The sequence below is a fragment of the Mobula hypostoma genome, chromosome 15 (assembly GCF_963921235.1).
Source record: "Mobula hypostoma chromosome 15, sMobHyp1.1, whole genome shotgun sequence".
In the NCBI taxonomy this organism is placed as follows: Eukaryota; Metazoa; Chordata; class Chondrichthyes; order Myliobatiformes; family Myliobatidae; genus Mobula; species Mobula hypostoma.
The window spans coordinates 54,390,636-54,410,417 of record NC_086111.1 but is presented as its reverse complement, the minus strand read 5'-3'; the positions used below and the strand labels follow the sequence as shown (position 1 = coordinate 54,410,417).

At 39.6% G+C, this 19,782-nt stretch overlaps 1 protein-coding gene across 8 annotated transcripts in view; it reads left to right on the top strand.

Annotated features, from left to right (window-relative positions):
* cacna2d3a (calcium channel, voltage-dependent, alpha 2/delta subunit 3a) overlaps positions 1 to 19,782 on the top strand; it is an 892,602-nt gene that overhangs the window by 506,393 nt on the left and 366,427 nt on the right. For all 8 annotated transcript variants that reach the window (XR_010020451.1, XM_063068081.1, XM_063068079.1 and 5 more), the window contains one exon: positions 13,584 to 13,673. Coding sequence is in view for 7 of the 8 variants with exons in the window: in XM_063068081.1 (XP_062924151.1) it covers positions 13,584 to 13,673 (90 nt within the window). In the remaining variant the exon portion in view is untranslated. The remainder of the gene's footprint in view (positions 1 to 13,583; positions 13,674 to 19,782) is intronic.

Here is a 19,782-nt window from a genome sequence, read left to right as displayed (position 1 = left end):
TCTTCCAATAACTACACGTGATATCACAATCTAGAAAGCTAAACCTTATCCATAATGGCACTAGCATGACAAGCAAACTACTAATGAATGAATAGCAGTAATTTTAAGTTATTTCAGACTCTTGCACCATTACTTATAATGACAATATTCTACATGGAAAATTCACAGGTAACCCAACAGATTACTGCCTCAATAATCAGAAGGCTGGCTAAAAATTAATTATGTTGGTTTTCTGTGGGAAGGAGCTACTCCAACCAATCAAAGACCAATGCTGCAAGTGGGTGGGCAAGAACCAAGAATTCTAAGCAATTATTCTTCATGATTTTGGCCTTTTTTATCTAGTTTGTTATCGGTGCAGATACTAAACATGCTGATTGTCCAAAAACAGACTAGCATCTGACAAGAATTTCAAATGGAGATGAAGGCCATAAAAATTCTCTATATTGGCACTGGCGTAGGCCTACAGTAAAATAAATAAACAATAATGGCATCCGTTAGTCTTGCGAGACCATGGATCTGCGCCTGGAAAGTCTTCACCCTCCAGGGCGCAGGCCTGGACAAGGTTGTATGGAAGACCAGCAGCTACCCATGCTGCAAGTCTCCCCTCTCCACGACACCGATGTTGTCCAAGGGATGGGCATTAGGACCCATACACCAGTGTCGTCGCAGAGCAATGTGTGATTAAGTGCCTTGCTCAAGGACACAACACATGTTGCCTCGGCTGGGGCTCAAACTCACAACCTTCAGGTCGCAAGTCCAATGCCTTAACCACTTGGCCACGTGCCCACACGTTCCTACAGTAAGGAAATTAAAAATCATTAATTTCCCACAAGTTCTGATGAGTTCAGAGTTCTGCAACAGATACTGTATCTAGGAATTTAACACTGAGATATATGGTGCCAATACAATGAATCTGCAATAGTAGGTAGGGTATTTATACCACATTGTCTACTTTAAAATTGTAAGTGAAATTTTGCTGATGTATCAGATTTAGTAGTGTTGTTTTCCTCATTATTGTTATTTTGTGTGCATTGCTTCCAGTGAGTCCTTACCTTAGATTCAATGTTTGTTTTTATAGATAACCAGTATGCTATTCTGTTTCTCGTACATAAATCCGAATGTGGGTAAATATCTTCACAATTTCCTTATTTTCATTTACAGTATCATTTGAGATTTTCAAAGTGCTTCTAGCTTCCTTTGGTTTTGTACAAGGGGTGATTGATAAGTTTGTGGCCTAAGGGAAGAGGAGTCAATTTTAGAAAACCTAGCACATTTATTTTTCAACATAGTCTCCTCCTACATGTACACACTTAGTCCAGAGGTCGTGGAGCATACGGATCCCTTCTTTGTAGAAGTGGTCCACAGCAGGGGTGATTGATAAGTTTGTGGCCTAAGCTAGAAGGAGATGAGTTATTAACTTCAAACTTTCTGCATTATCACTCAAAGAGTTGAACTGCACGTGCATGTAACGAGAGCGTCTTGGACCTCCAGGTGGTCCACAGCAGGGGTGATTGATAAGTTTGTGGCCTAAGGTAGAAGGAAATGAGTTATACAGCTCTTGTTACATGCAAGCCATCATAAGCTATTGTACGTGTTCAGTAGTCCCATCTTAACCAGAGCTGATGCCTTTTTATAAAATATATCTATTTGTTGTTTATCCCTTTTAAACATTACATTGAATTTAAACTTTATATTAAGGTGATGATCGTTACTAACAAATTTTTATGCATGACTAGTGTATTAATTTACAACTGCAGGTTACTAAGATTAATATGGATGATATAGTCCATTGTTTGTTTTGTGGCATCTTGCTTCAGAAAATTATTCTAGACACAGCCAAGGAATTCATGATTTTTCTGAAAGAAGCTGAAATGTTTATGTGAAACTTTAATCCTTCCAACAACTATACTGCACACTTTTTTATTCTCTGCATTTATGCATTTTACCATTTCACTGCCATCATCAGAGGATTAATATCACTTTAATCAATTTATATTTTTATTTCCTCCTTCTACGCATAAAACCTCCATCAATGCATTTTTATTATTACCATTCTTATCATTAAAGTGATTTTATCTTTAATTACTGATGTTATCCTCATCTTTCACTAGTTTGCTTGTATTTCATATGGATTTTATAACCTGGTATAGTTAGATCCAATCCCAACCCACTTCTAGCCATATGTTAGCAATGTTGATTATATTACGTCTCCAGATTCAATTTTCACCTGTGATGTAATCAATGTGTTCCTCATATTCCTAAAGCCTATATAAAGCATATTTATTTGTTAGCTTACTATCTGTATTTGGGAGAATACTTGAAGCTATCATTAAGGAAGAAATAGCAAGATATCTGGATAGAAATGGTTCTATCAGGCTGATGAATCATGGATTCAGGAAGGGTTTCAATAGGTACATTTAATGTCAGAGAAATGTATACAATATACATCCTGAATTTCTTTTTCTTCACTGGTCCTGTTTGACAAACTTACTGCAGTTATTTGAAGATATAATGAGTGCAGTGAGGAGAGGAGTACAGGCGGATATTGGATACTTGGGTCTCCAGGAGGCATTTGATAAGGTGTCACATAAAAGACTTCTCCATAAGAATGTATGGAGGTGGAGGTAATGTATTGGCATGGATAGAGATTGGACAAACAATATAGAAGGCAGGGAGTTGGCTTAAATGGATGTTGGCAGTCAGTGGTGAACAAAGTCAGAATCAGAATCAGGTTTATTATCACCGGCATGTGACGTGAAGTTTGTTAACTTAGCAGCAGCAGACAGTGCTTGATCTGCAACTGCTCCCAATATACATTAATACATACCAATCCTCATAGAGGGATCAGAAGTGGAGAGAGTGAACAGCTTCAAGTTCCTGAGTGTCAAGATATCTGAGAATCTAACCTGGTTTCAACATATCAATGCAATTATAAAGATGGCAAGACAACAGCTATACTTCATTAGGAATTTGAAGAGATTTGGTATGGCAACAAATACACTCAAAAACTTCTATAGTTGTGCTGTGGAGAGCATTCTGACAGGCTGCATGACTGCCTGGTATGGGGGTCTACTGCACAGGACCAAAAGAAGCTACAGAAGGTTGTAAATTTAGTCAACTCCATCTACTAGCCCACAAAGTACCCAGGACACCTTCAAGGAGCGGTATCTCAGAAAGGCAGCATCCATTATTAAGGACCTCCAGCACCTAGGGCATGACCCTTCCTCACTGTTACCATCAGGTAGGAGATACAGAAGCCTGAAGACACACACTCAGCCATTCAGGAACAGCTTCTTCCCCTCTGCCATCCGTTTCCTAAATGGACATTGAACCCTTGGACACTACCTCACTTTTTTTAATATATCGTATTTCTGGTTTTTGCACTAAATAAGATTTACTTATTTATTTAGTATAATAATTTTTTTCCTTCTATGTTACGTATTGCATTGAACTGCTACTACTAAGTTAACAAATGTCACATCATTTGTAGCACAATGTGGCAAATGTTCAGGGGATATTTGCATGGGGTTCTGCGTAGATACTTTCCTATGAGACAGGAAAAGGATGGTAGAGTAGAGGAACCGTGGTGTACAAAGGCTGTTGTAAATCTAGTCAAGAAGAAAAGAAGAGCTTACGAAAGGTTCAAAAAACTAGGTAACGATAGAGATCTAGAAGATTATAAGGGTAGCAGGAAGGAGCTTAAGAATGAAATTAGGAGAGCCAGAAGGGGCCATAAGAAAGCCTTGGTGGACAGGATTAAGGAAAACCCCAAGGCATTCTACAAGTATGTGAAGAGCAAGAGGATAAGACGTGAGAGAATAGGACCAATCAAGAGTGACAGTGGAAAAGTGTGTATGGAACCAGAGGAGGTGGCAGAGGTACTTAATGAATACTTTGCTTCAGTATTCACTATGGAAAAGGATCTTGGCGATTGTAGGGATGACTTGTAGTGGACTGAAAAGCTTGAGCATGTAGATATTAAGGAAGAGGATGTGCTGGAGCTTCTGGAAAGCATCAAGTTGGATAAGTCACTGGAACCAGACGGGATGTACCCCAGGTTACTGTGGGAAGCGAGGGAGGAGATTGCTGAGCCTCTGGCGATGATCTTTGCATCATCAATGAGGATGGAAGAGGTTCCGGATGATTGGAGGTATGCTGATGTTGTTTCGTTCTTCAAGAAATGGAGTAAGGTTAGCCCAGGAAATTATAGACCAGTGAGTCTTACTTCAGTAAGTTGATGGAGAAGATCCTGACAGGCAGGATTTATGAATATTTGGAGAGGCATAATATGATTAGGAATAGTCAGCATGGCTTTGTCAAAGGCAGGTCGTGCCTTACGAGCCTGATAGAATTTTTTGAGGATGTGATTAAACACATTGATGAGGGTAGAGCCGTAGATGTAGTGTATATGGATTTAAGCAAGGCATTTGATAAGGTACCCCATGCAAGGCTTATTGAGAAAATAAGGAGGCATGGGATCCAAGGGGACATTGCTTTGTGGATCCAGAACTGGCCTGCCCAAAGAAGGCAAAGAGTGGTTGTAGACGGGTCATATTCTGCATGGAGGTCAGTGACCAGTGGTGTGCCTCAGAGATCTGTTCTGGGCCCCCTACTCTTCGTGATTTTTATAAATGACCTGGATGTGGAAGTGGAGGGATGGGTTAGTAAATTTGCTGATGACACAAAGGTTGGGGGTATTGTGAATAGTGTGGAGGGCTGTCAGAGGTTACAGTGGGACATTGATGGGATGCAAAACTGGGTTGAGAAGTGGCAGATGGAGTTTAACCCAGATAAGTGTGAGGTGGTTCATTTTGGTAGTTCAAATATGATGGCAGAATGTATCATTAATGGTAAGACTCTTGGCCGTGTGAAGGATCAGAGGGATCTTGGGGTCTGAGTCCATTAGACACTCAAAGGTACTGTGCAGGTTGACTCTGTCGTTGAGAAAGCATACAGAGCATTGGCCTTCATCAATCATGGGATTGAGTTTAAGAGCCGAGAGGTAATGTTGCAGCTATATAGGTCAGAAACCACTTGGAGTTCTATGCTCAGTTCTGGTTGCCTCACTACAGGAAGGACCTGGAAACTATAGAAAGGGTGCAGAGGAGATTTACAAGGATGTTGCCTGCATTGGGGAGCATGCCTCATGAGAATAGGTTGAGTGAACTCAGCCTTTTCTCCTTGAAGTGACGGAGGATGAGAAGTGACCTGATAGACGTGTAGGAGGTGATGAGATGCATTGATCGTGTGGATAGCCAGAGGCTTTTTCCCAGGCTGAAATGGCTAGCATGAGAGGGCATAGTTTTAAGGTGCTTGGAAGTAGGTACAGAGGAGATGTCAGGGGCAAGTATTTTTAGGCAGAGAGTGGTGAGTGCGTGGAATGGGCTGCCGGCGGCAGTGGTGGAGGTGGAAATGATAGGGTCTTTTAAGAGACTCCTAGATAGATACATGGAGCTTAGAAAAATAGAGGGCTATGGATAAGCCTAGGTAGTTCTAAGGTAGGGATATGTTCAGTACAGCTTTGTGGGCCGAAGGGCCTGTATTGTGCTGTAGTTTTTCTATGTTTCTGTGTTTTCTATGTTTTCTATATTTCTATGTCACCTGCCGGTGACAATAAACCTGATTCTGATTTGGAATAAAGGACTGAGTGTAGCATATCAAAGTTTGCAGTTGAGGCTCAATTGAGTGAAAAAGCAAACTGTACAGAGGATAGAAACATAGAAAACCTACAGGACAATACCAAGGCTTTCTCATGGCCCCTTCTGGCTCTCCTAATTTCTTTCTTAAGCACCTTCCTGCTAGCCTTATAATCTTCTAGATTCCTATCATTACCTAGTTTTTTGAACCTTTCATAAGCTCTTTTTTCCTTCTTGACTAGATTTACAACAGCCTTTGTACACCACGATTCCTGTACCTTATCATCCTTTCACTTTCTCATTGGAATATACCTATGCTGAACTCCACACAAGTAGCCCCTGAACATTAACCATATTTCTTCTGTACATTTCCCTGAAAACATCTTTTTCCAGTTTATGCCTCCAAGTGAATGTGGAAAGAAATCAGAGAGATATTGATAGGTAAAGTAAGTGGACAAGAGTCGAGCAGATGGTGAACAGTGTTGGCAAATGTGAGGTCATTCACTTTGGAAGGAAAAATAGAAGATCTGATTATACTTTAAATAGTGAAAGATTGCAACATGCTGCTATGCAGAGGGCTTAGTAGTGCTTATGCATGAATTGCATAAGATTGGTTGGCTGGTGCCATAGGTTAACAAGAAAGCAAATGGACTGTTGGCCTTCATTTCTAGAGGGATTCAATTTTAGAGCAGGGAGGTTATGCTGCAACTGTACAGAGTACTGAGGTGGCCACATTTGGAGTTCGGGTTTCTTTACTTGAGAAAAGATATACTAGTTTTAGAGATGGCGCAGAGGAAGTTCACAAGGTTGATTCTAGAGATGAGGCGACTTAGCCAATGAGGAGAGGTCGAGTTTCCTGGGACTAGGCTCACTGGAATTCAGAAGAAAGAGGAGATCTTCTAGAAATATTAAATTCTGAAAGGAACAGAAAAGGTAGAGGCAGGCATGTTGCTTCCGCTGGTATGTGATCAGCTCCAGGGCAAAATCTAAACTGCACAAGCATTTAATAGAAACAGAAAATACTAAAAAAAAAGCAAGTTGAGTAGGTTAGGCCAGTTCTTTGGAAAGAGAAACAGAATTAATGTTTCTTCCTCCGAGAATCAGGAAGGAGACAAAAAAAAAGCTGGATAAACTGCAGAGATGGTAGGAGAGGGAGATGTCTGTGATAGGGTCAAGCCAGGGAACCATGGAAATATGCTGTAAACAAGGTTATCCGGTCAATGGATCAGAATCAGAACAAGGTTCATTATTGTTGACATGTGTCATGAAACTTGTTTTGTGGCAACAGTACAGTACAAGACGTAGTAAAACATACACTATACATTACGATAGCAAGTAATGCAAAAAGAGGAATAATGAGGTGATGTGCATGGATTTTTGGACATTCAGAAATCTGATGGCAGCGGGGAGAAACTGTTTCTGAAACATTGAGTGTGGGTCCTCAGGCTCCCGTGCCTCATCCCTGATAATAGTCATGAAAAGAAGGTATGTGTGGGATGGTGAGCATTCTTCTGCAAGTACCATCTTCTGGTAAGACGTTCTCGATGGTGGGGAGGCTTGGGACTGCCGTGAAGCTGTCTGAATCTACAACTCTCTATCACTTCTTTCAATTTGTGCTTTGGAGCCTCCATACCAGATGATAATGCAACCAGTTTGAATGATCTCCATGGTACAGCTGTAGAAACTGTATTGGTGCCATTCCAAATCCCCTCAAACTCCTAATGAAGTATAGACTTCATACTTTCTTCAGGATTAAAGACCGAAAAATCAAAAGAAAACTAAAGATGCTGGAAATCTAAAATAAGCACAGAAAATATTGGAAATATGTACTCCCATTGTGTCCCCTTAGTACTAACAATAAGCTTCAAAACCTGAGCCTCTGTACCTCCCTCTGCAAAAGGATCCTTGACGTCACTGTCAGATGACCACAGTGAGTGCAGATCAGTAATAACATCACCTCCTCACTGGCAATCAATACAAGTGAGCCTCAAGGATGCTTGCTATCCCACTGCTCTGCTCTCTCTACATGAATGATGCCACAGTAGCGTAGCCATTAGTGCAATGCTATTACAGCTTCTATCATTCAGACACTTTCTGTTCTTTTTTCTAGATTCCATTTTCATTCTTCTAATTTTAAGTTATTTCTGAATTATGTAATCTAAGCCATCTCATTCTACAATCTCTGCTTTAAATGTGCTCATTTGCAGTAACTATTAAGCAATTCAGGAGATATCCATGCAATATCTGGTTCCCGCAAAAACAAAGCAGCAGCCTTTTATACACAGTTGAAGCTCAAGGCGTTATCTGCCTCTGGTTGCTGGGTAACATGGGGAGATTTTTGTTTCTAGCAGATATCATTTTTGGGCAGTAATTTCCCTTGCCTGCCCAGATTAAGTCAGTGAAAGCCTTAGTCAGCTTTCATGGTCAGTCCTGATTAACAGTGATAATAAACACAATAAATAATAATACTAAACACAAGGAAGTCTACAGATGCTGGAAATCCAAAGCAACACACACAAAATGTCAGAGGCACTCAGCAGGTTAGGCAGCATCTATGGAAATGAATAGATAATCGACATTTCAGGCCGAGAGCCTTCTTCAGGTCTGAGAAGGAAGGGAGAAGATGCTGGAGTAAGAAGGTGAGGGGGTGTGGGGAAGGAGGCTAGCTAGAAGGTGATAGGTGAAACCAGGTGGATGGGAAAGGTATCTGGAAGCCACATGACACAAGATGACAGCAAAGACAAGGACTACGTGGCTGTGGTAGTGCATCTGGGTGAGCTTATGGTTGAAGGCCGGCAGAGATCACAGAGGGGGAGCAATGAGAGAGGGTTTCACTGGACTCCCACTGAAGAGAAGATTTAAACTTCTTCAGGTGAAGGCTTGCCTCCAAGAGGCTTCACAGTGGAGCAGCAAATCATAAAATGAGAAGGTCAGCAGACGCTGGAAATCCAGAGCAACGCACACACAAAATGCTGGAGAAACTCAGCAGGTCAGGCAGCATCTATGGAAATAAATAGATAGTTCGATATTTCCGGCTGAAATCCTTCTTCAGGACTGAGAAGGAAGGGAGAAGAGGCCGGAACAAAAAGATATATGTGGGGAAGAGGAAGGTGGCTAGCTGGACCTGCCAACACTGCATATCTCATAGGCAGCTTGTAGATTGCAATGGGTGAGCCACCAGGACAGCCTGAAGCAGCAACTTAACATAGGCCAAATTAAACATAGGGTATGAAGCTGTGCTTATACTGCAGTGAAAGTTTTTGCAGTACTTAACCATACAAAGAAAGTAAACCATTGGAAAGCTTCAAAACTTAAGTCACAGCAGAGGCTACAGTAAAAGTTGGTTCCAGTCAAGTTTCCAACATTTTCTTGCTGCCATTGTCGATTCATTTCAATATAGCTGAAAATGCTTGCCTCTCACTCATAACTTGTGGCCATTAAATTTATCCACAGATTTAATAACTCAGATATTAACTAGATAATTTAACCAAGTTCTACACATATTAATTGGATTCTTTATTCTGACAATGAGAATTCTTGGGTTCTAAAACTAACCTCTTCCTGAAATCAGATGCAAAGACAACCAGTCACAGTGGATGAACGTAAGTGGAGTGAAATCTGTGAATGAATTTATGATTAACATTTTCTTTTATGTTTCTCATTCAACCTCTCTCAACATGAGGAAAGTGCATGTTATCTGGAAGGCAGGTTTCTCCACTGTGCAGGATGCACGTAGCTTGCTTCTTGGCTTGGCCTCTATTTTGAGTCCTATTGACATTCATGCTGAAAAATACACATAGTGCATACACTGAGTGTATGTTTGTGGTCTTCTGCTGCTGTAGTCCATCCACTTCAAGGTTCAGCACATTGCGAGTTCAGAGATGATCTTCTGCAGACCACTGTTGTAATCTGTGGTTATTTGAGTTACTAACGCCTTCTTGTCAGCTGGAACCAGTCTGGCCATTCTCCTCTGACTTCCCTCATTAAGAAGGCATTTCACCCACAGAACTGCTGCTCACTGGATCTCTTTTGCTTTTCGCAGTATTCTGTATAAACTCTAGAGTCTGCAGTGTGTGAAAATCCCAAGAGATCAGCAGTTCCTTTGATACTCAAACCACCCCATCTGGCACCAACAAACATGGTCAAAGTCACTAAGATCACACTTCTTCCCCATTTTGATACTTGATCTGAACAACAACTGAACCTCTTGACTGCATGCTTATTTGTGTTAAGTTGCTGCCACATGATTGGCTGATTAGATATTGCATTAATGAGTAGGTGTACAGTTGTACCTAATAAAGTGGCTGCTGAGTCTATAGAAGTGAGAATGCTTTGTCAAACTTGCACATGGGTCTAGTCAGGATGCTGCTGTTGTATTTTGTGAGGTTAATTCCTGCGTTGTCTTCCAGCCTCCAAAAATGAACAGATTACAATTCTGCGAGGAGGGCTCTTTACTTATTTCCCGATTCTTTTGCAAAACTTTTCTTACAACCACACAGTCCCTCATTAACTTTTCTGTGGACAATTGTTGCCTTTTCAGGCTACAAAAAAAATCTGATGGTTAGACTTTAAAAAAAAAACGACTTTATTAAGGAAACAGGAGGAATTTCCTCTTGAAACCCACTGTGTAAATTACATAGTTTAAAGTGAGATCTCCCTGGCTCTTGACTGCCTGCACTTCCACTCCCACCTGTTCACCATTTGCTTTTTCTCCCCCACCCATTAAAATACATTGGCATCAAGATCTGGTCCTGTAAATGTGAATGGCATTCTCCCTGACTCATAAAGGGACATAAGATCATTGTCAGTGTTTGGCCCGAATATGAAAATAACTTGTTATCTGTTCCTTAGATTTTGCTTTAAGTTTATATGTTGTACTACTTGTATGCACTGAGGTTTTGACAACTGAAAAATAGTAGTAATAGTAGTATTTAAGAAATATATTACTACTTTTCAGTCTGAAGAACATAGCTAAATAAATACCTGACTTAAGCAAGTGTCTAACTTGATACTGAAATAAACTTATTATCAGTTTATTACTGTGCATTTTTAGGTCTACCTAAGCAACTCTCGATAACCTGGAGCAATGACTTAACGGGAGAGACGTTGTAATTAATCTGACTAGGTTTCTCCAGACCGTTCATAATTTGTACTTCTCTCTAAGGGTTCTGGAGTAATTCCCCATGATTGCACTGTAGGTGATTGTGTTGTCAGCAATATGTGTGGCTCTCAGCTTGTGTAAACCCGGTAACCTTAGCAGTTCGATGTAATATATCTGGTTCCAGGAGGGATAGAAGTGTGATGGCAGGATTCCCAGTGGAAACAATAATGATGAATTGTAGCCTGCTGAAACTAAATGACATTGCTTTGAAAAAAATACAAACTTTCTGCATCTGCCTTCATTTTCACACATTATGGTAATCTAGAAGGATTTTTTTTTGCCTTTGGAAAATGTCAGCAGAATGTGATAGCATTTGAATTCATGGTGTTACATGCATTCAGGATCTATTCCATCTTCCCTTAAAAGTTCATTAGCTGTAACCTATTTGTATAGTAATTTTACCTAATAATTGAAGTCCAATTTGCTGTTTGTTCTTTCGTATTAATAATTGATGTTTTTGCCTCCATTTTAAGCCCCTCTCACATCATATATCAGCCTCAGATGCCTGTCAGTACCGCTTTGTGACAGCATTTTTTTCTGCTTGCTGTTTATTGAAATTCAGCATTCACAGGGAACAGGGGGTGGGTGCTATTACATAATTATGCTGATTGCTTGTGAATTGCTTAAAGAATATTAATGTGCATCACATACATGTATTCCTTCCATAAACCTCAAATAGGTTGCTGAACCATACGTCATCTCGCTACCATCTAAACATCAATGTTTTACTCTACAATTCTATGTAACATTTTGATGGTAATATTTTGGTTCATGTGTTGTGCGTGATATATGGTTTGTGGGTACAGTGTGGTCCAGAAGAACGTTGTTTCATTTGGTTGTATATATACAGTATGTACAGTCAGATGACAAACTTGAACTATATTTTAAGGTTAGACAATAAAATGTGAAAGGCAACAGAAGTCCATCAAGTGAGTGTGTTCACTATCTTCAAAGGGGTTGTTGCTACTAATCAGCCTACAAGGGTACTGCCATTATATATAAATTTAAATAAGCTAAAAATGTCTTCTCACGCTTATTTTGCGCAACCCTGAAAATAACATTCACCACTGAAGCTCAAACCAAAGCAATCTTCTACAGACCATTCACAGACCTTTATGCATAGTTGTACGTTACATCTTCTACTAAAATCACTTAATCTAAATGTATTGAAAATCAAAAAGCCACAGCTGCTGGTAAGCTAAAATAAAACCAGAAAATACTCAATCCATCTTCGATCTGAAACGTTAACTCTGTTTCTCTTCCCTCAGATGCAGGCTGCTATGAGAGCTTCCAGCGTTTTTTTTTTCTGGTTTTATTATAGTCAGAAAGGCAGTACAGTTTATTTCATTTATTTCACTGCCATTTTGCAATGAAAGTCAAACCCTGAGGGGATTTATGCTTACTTGCCTTCTTGAAAGCATTCCTTAGCAATTGCTCACATGCCCTCCTTCCCCCATGCCTCCCTTCCCTCATGCCTTCCTTCTCTCATGCAAAAAGATGAGAAATAACTAATAAAACAGCACTAAAACTTGAGCAGAAAACTCTTTCACTACTCAGCAGAATTTAAGACATTTTCAAATCCTTTGGCAGCAATTTTCTTACAAAATTTCCTCAGAAAATTTTGCCCGATGCGTAAGAATTTTGGAGTTGTAAATATTGGATAAACAAGAGTTTAATGTACTTCCGGTGGTGGAAATCTGGATTCAAATCAGAAACAATAATTAACTCTAAACTATTTTAGTTTTGCCTTATTTTCCCGTCTGAATGCAAACAGGACTGGGGCTTTCACACATGCATTGCAAAATGCAGAGGTCACAAACTCAGAGGCAGATTCAGGAAGGGAAATCCAGCAAAGGAGCTTCATTTTTCCGAGCTAAATCAGCATTGCCCAGATTAGAATTGGCATGTGATCGAAGCCCCACAAATTTCTGTGTGGATTGTTGGGCTGTGGGGAAAGAGACAAAAGGAATGACAAGTTCCTTTTTCACTAATTTAATTCCATTTACTTTAAGATTTCTAATACTTACTTCAGTTTTAGCTAATTTTATTTAAATGCATTATTTGCCATATAGTCTCTTTTAAATAGTTTGGAGGTGTGTTTGCTGTCAAAGGCATTTAAATACACTCAAGGGGCTTTCAAAGTCTTTCTGGTGTCTTAAGGGTAGTATATCCTCGAAGCACTTTTGGAGACTTTGCTGCTATCCAGGTTACAAGGCTGGAGTCCAGATAGTTAGGGCCAATCGGATAGGCCCTTTAAGCAGAGCAAGTAAGGACATGCATGGGGAGGCTCTGCCAACAGTGATACTGAGTAGGAAGGCCCAGGAAAATAACACGCTGCACAAAGTTATCAACTGAATAAGCTTCAATCAAAAAAGATAAACCAAGTTTGAGTTAAAAAGTTTTAAGTTTTCTGAGAGTAGGAATAACTAAAGAGAAGACCTGCAGTAGAAGGAATTTTATATAACAGAGTGTATGTTTCAATAATTCTCCTCAGAACTATGTGATCTGCTGTGTATTGGTAGCACGTTCTGTTTCTAAATGATTTGCGATCATGCATGATGTGACTTCTTAGCCCTGTAGACATTGTGATCACTAACTCTCTTTGTCATAGTGATTCTACAATAAGCCATTTTACTGCACTGTTTCAGAATAAGCTCACTTGCTATGACATTCCTCAGTGCTGTATATATTTGATCATCATTGTATAACCCAATGAAAGTAACATTTGAAGGAATTGTATGGACATAAATTTTACTGTGCTACTTTTTTTTCGCTCTACTGATTAGCATTTCAGAGAACACCTTGATACCCTGAATGCAAAAGGAATTGGAATGCTGGGCTTCGCTTTGACTGAGGCTTTCATCCTTCTGAATCAGGTAGTGGCATTAAATGACACCACTTTCCTCACTTTTATACTTATCTTTAAATGTGATGAAAGAAGTATAATGACACAGGGATTTCAAGAGGGTAAAATGAGATAAAAGATGTTTATTGTATAACTAAATATTTTTATGTAGAATGCATATAAGCTAAGATTATATAACCATAGAATTGTTACAATTAGGCCATTAAATGTTTTCATGATATGTAATTTTGCCTGGTGCATTTGTCAGATATAAGTCATTCTGAGGTAAGTTTAAACTGATGTTTTGGTAGAATCAGACAAAGGCAAAACAGATTTGGTGTCATAAAACAGAAGATGGCATTTATGTATTTACTTGCAATAGTTAACCCAAGTGACAGAATTCATCTTTTGGATTGATAAATGCTATAAATTGTGGTTATCTCTTACATTAAAATTGTCAACGTATTTCAGTCTTTTGAACGCTAACTCTACCCAGCACCATCTCCATTCTACACTCTCACCACCTACTTCTACGTTGCCAGCCAACTTAGGACGAAGCAATTCTATCAATGGTAGGAATTAAACACATTGCAGTAGCTAATAACTATTTCAGCATTAACCTGGATTCTGCACTCTGTTTCAGAGCTCACCATTGACCTTGAAGAAAGTCGCCAACAAAGTCATGTGGCTGGACTTCTTCCAATCTGTTATTAGATGCAGTTGACAATGCCATCACACTAGCTTATAAGAGAATTCTAACAGAAAGCAAATCAGGAAGGAACATAAGAATATAAGAAGAGAAAGAGGAGGCCTTATGTTTCTCAGAATCTGCTTGATAATGGTGGAGAAAGCAGCAAATGGCAGGGTACTGAGTCACTGACAATGACTTCAAGATGCATTAGCAGAAGGTAGTTTCACTGGCATTACAGCAGCAAGTTCCTGCCCTGGTATTTCCACAGCACCTATTGTATTAGAGTGGGCTGATAATTCATCAGGAGCAGTTTTAAACAAACTCTAATTTCACCATTAGTTTATTTTCCACTATTGTCATTGACTTTGCACTATTAGTGCTCACCTGACCAAGAAGTGTTTAATTAGCACTGATCTGCTTAAAGACATGAATGCATGATCTGAACTGATCTATCCTCACTTTGCAGCAAACTCACATTTTACAACATTCTGAAAAAGGATTGATCTCAGCTATGTATTTATTTTTATTCATTACCGTGAAACTAAATATTAAGTGATTCATCTTAAGAACAGTCAGACTGAAAGTACCCATTTTTCATTGCCACTTGAGACAAATTTCCAATTCTTCCTCATTTTATATCCTACCCAAGTTAATGTATTTTTATCACTGTTTATTACCCGGGGTTATTATCCTTTTATGTCATTTTTCATTTATCTTTAGCAGACGGTTACCGAGATGAGAGATTTAAGCTATAACACTCTCAAGGAGAGATTGAGTTGCTTGCCTTGAAGCATTAGAAGGTTGAGAAAAGATTTCATGGAGGTGTGGAGAATCATAATTGGTCTAAACAGGGTAAATAGAGGAAAGTTGTTCCCATTAGTGAACTTCTGAAGAACTAGAGGACACTGATTTAAATGTTTGAGAAGCAAATGCAAGAGAAATATGAGGAAAATCTTTTTCTGGACAGAGAATCATTCTGATCTGGAATTCACTGTCTGTAAGGGTGGTGGAAGCAGAGTCAATCTGTGCCTTAAAGAGAGAATTGAATGGTCACTTGGAAGCGAATAGTTTGCAAAGCTAAGTGAAGAGTTGGGTCATGAGATTGGCGGAGTTGTTCAGATGGGAGCGGGCATAGACACAATGGGCGGAATGTCCGATGATTATATAATATACATTCCATGTTATACACCTTTTAGCTGGAGAGGCATGAATAGTACACAAAATATTTAAGTCCCAATTCGGACATAAACTGCCCATGATGAATCAGAGTGTCGACCAGGAAAATTCTGCTTTCTTTAGAGGGTAGTGATATCCATCTCTCTTATGAAAAGCATACACACTAAAGTGTCCCACGAGCTAAAAAGTATGAAGGATAGGCATGGTTGTCTCTAGGCTACTGTTTTAATCTCATCAACCCTTGCGCCTTCAGAACCTCCACACCTTGGTGTGGTGCCTCACTTTATGATTCTTTAAACTCGCAAGTACTGACTTTTTGAGTAAGGATATCTGTGTTGGTTTCAGTTGCTGTATTACCAAAAATATTTGATGTTGTTCATATCACTTTTAGGCCACTGCCACTAACAGAGCATTACTATTCCAGCTGGTTTAGCTAACTACGTACCTTTTGTGTTTCAAGTGTGTGTTGTGATATTCTATAACAGGGAGAAGGGACTGACAGTGAATGGTGAAAATGGCTTTTCAGAATCAGAATCAGGTTTAATATCATCGGCAGATGTCGTGAAGTTTGTTAACTTAGCAGCAGCAGTACAATGCAGTACATGATGATACAAACAAACATAAATGAGTAAATCGATTACATTTAGTATATATATTGTGGTGAGCGTTTGGACTATGATGACAGACAAGAGCAGCTCGTTTAACTCAACTGCCATTTTATTGTGACAGGCACAAAAACAGACCAAGTGCTCTGATCTGGGGAGAGAACCCACTCAGTCACATACTGACGGGGGAGGTGATTATTACACACCTCGCTTACAGTCAGGGTGACCCACAAGCACACAAGTGAATAACTGTATAACCCAAGCTAAAATAAGTGAACTTGAATACCCCACCATAATCCCACAAAGGCATTTTACCACAAGAACAATAAATACTGCTGGTCAATAGGAATGCTGGGGCAGGCTGTTGACCATGCCCCCCTCCCCCCGAGCTCCAAACTATATGTATTAAATAGTTAAATTAAAACTAGTCTAAAAACAGAAAAAAATATATTAAAAAAGTGAGGTAGTGTTCATGGGTTGAACGTCCTTTTAGGAACCGGATGGCAAAGGGGAAGAAGCTGTTCTTGAATCACTGAGTGTGTGCCATCAGGCTTCTGTACCCTAGGGCATGTCCTGGGTGATGGGGGTCCTTAATAATGGATGTCGCCTTTCCGAGGCACCGCTCCGTGAAGATCTCTTGGATACCACAGAGACTAGATGAAGCTGATTAATTTTACAACTTTCTGTAGCTTCTTTCAATCCTGTGCAGTAGACCTTCCCCTCCATTCCCCCAGACAGTGATGCAGTCTGTCAGAATGCTCTCCACAGTACCTGTATAGAAGTTTTTGAGTGTTTTAGGTGACGAACCAAATCTTCTCAAACTCCTAATGAAATATAGCCACTGTTTTGCCTTTATAGCTGCAGCAATATGTTGGGACCAGGTTAGGTCCTCAGAGATCTTAAGATGCAGGAACTTGAATTTGTTCACTCTCTCCACTTGTGATTCTTCAGTGAGGATTGGTTCTTGTTCCTTCGTCTTACCCAGCCTGAAGTCCATAATCAGCTCTTTTGTCTTACTGATGTTGAGTGCCAGCTTGTTGCAGCGACACCACTCAACTAGCTGGTATATCTTACTCCTGTACATTTTCTCATCTCGATCTGAGATTCTACCAACAATGGTTGCACCATCAGCAAATTTGTAGATAGCATTTGAGCTAAACCTAGCCACACAGTCATGGTTATAGAGAAAGTAGAGCCGTGGGCTAAGCACACATCCCTGAGGTGCACCAGTGTTGATCACCAGCGAGGAAGAGGTAGTATCACCAATCTGCAAAGATTGTGGTCTTTCCATTAGGAAGTCAAGGATCCAATTGCAGAGGGAGGTACAGAGGTCCAGGTCCTGCAACTTATCGATCAGGAAGGTGGGAATGATGGCGTTAAACGCTGGGCTATAGTCAGCAAACAGCATCCTGACATAGGTGTTTGTATTGTCCAGGTGAGCTAAGGCCATGTGAAGAACCATTGAGATTGCATCTGCTGTAGACCTTTTGTGGCAATAGGCAAATTGCAATGTGCACAGAAAGCGATTGCTCAAGTTGTCCCCTGCCTTTCTTTTCTTTCTCTTCCACCTACTCCACTTGTCCTTCTGAACCTATTCATACAGCTGTGACAAGGGGTTATTCATCCCTCGTGATGATATAGATTTTGAGGTTTGTCCAGAATGGACATTTGGCCCTTCATAATGATGTCTGTGCTCTCAATGGCACACCACACTTTTAGGAAACGTTTGGACATTATAAGTAAGTCCCTTCCGCTGGTTCATCTTGTGCAAAAGAAAACTGGAACAGAGAGCATTCGTGCATTTCCTTAAGGAATGATGCAGGAAGTTGCAAGTATTACCATATCATAGCTAGTGTAAATATTAGGAATATCATCAGCACTATTCCGGACAAACCCCAACACAAGCGTGACCCTGATCACCTTGATAGCCATCAGCATTGTGGTCCTCACCATACTTGTTGCACTAGACTAGATGGCTGAATTTGGCGATGAGTTTCTCCCTGAAATACAGGCTTTTTCCCATCTGAGGTTCTGGTAGGAGAGTTGGTTCCACACCCATTGAGCGTAAATGGTGTAAATGGTGTTAAACTGTGTCCCCTTTCTCCCCATTCTCTTGCTCCCTCAGCGACTGGCTTACCCAGTTTGGAGTGTGGCTCTTGTTTATTTTCCCACTAGAAAGGCAAAATCTTTGCATGTATTCCTCTCTAGTAGCAGCTGATCTTTATAGAAACCTTGAATTCGAAAACAGTCTCCCTGCATCTGATACGTCAGTTCTGGTGGATTTTGGAAACCACCAAATACTTGTAGAGTCAAAATGAAGTAGAGTAGAAATCAATCCTGATATACATTATCTTCTTTTAAAACAGCATTTATATTGTGAGATCTGCTCCTGAATGTGTGTTCAGATCACCAAGGTAAAGAGAGGTGACCGAGCTGGTCCATTGAGCTGAAAAATGGCAATGTTTATATCTACACTGTACTGTGATGAATGTCACGGTCTGTGTATTTCCAGTAGCATTAGGCTCAGTCGGGACCAATTGCATAACAGAAGTAAAATCTGCATGTTGACAATAAAGTTCAAAGTTCAAGGTAAATTTATTATTAAAGCACGTATATGTTACCATATGCTAACCTGAGATTCATTTTCCTGCGGGCGTCTGCAGTACTTACAAATAAATACAATAGAATCAATAAAAAACTACACACAAACCAAGATGGACTAACAACCAATGTTCATAAGAAGTCAAACTGTGCAATTACAAGAAAGAAATAATAATATTATTAATAATACATAGGTACGCAAACTATATAGAAAATTGTAACTTCATGTATCTTGCAACTAATCACCACTCACTTAGATAAACACAGTATACTTACAGAAGAGCAGAGAGGATGCAGTAATGGTATGAAAGGATGTAAAGAACAACTGATAATAGATTCTGTTATTCTAAGTCAAACGTAGCAGAAAAACAGTAATCTTTCATGTTGCTATATTGGCTACCAAAAAGCATTTGACTCTGTCCCACACTCATGGTCTATATCAAGGTCTTAATATATATAAGCTACACCTAATACTTGTGAAATTCCTTCAACATCTGATGAAGCATTAGCGTACTATTGCCCAATCTTATTAACAACCAAAAAAGAACAACCACTGTTATCAAAATAAACTGAGGCATTTTCCAGAACAACTCTCTAAGTCCACTATGGTTCTGTCTAGCTTTAAACCCACTTTCTAATTTACTGAATCAGATGAAAATTGGGTATCAAATCAGAAACAATGAAACGAATTATACCTTGACACATCATCTATTCATGGATGATTTGAAATTATATGCTCCTTCATCAGTAGAACTAAAGGAGTTAATTCAAATACCAGAACTATTTTCAAAAGATATGAACATGATTATGAAGACACGTAGTCCTCTTTTATTGTCATTTGGTAATGCACGCATCAAGAAATGATACATTATTTCCTCCGGTGTGATATCACAAAACACAGGACAAACCAAGACTGAAAAAACTGACAAAACCACATAATTATAACATATAGTTGCAAACAATGTAACAATACCATAACTTGATGAAGAAGTCCGTGAGTACAGTAAAGTTCAAAGTTTCTCAGATGTCCCACATCTCACGCAGACAGGAGAAGGAAGAAAAACTCT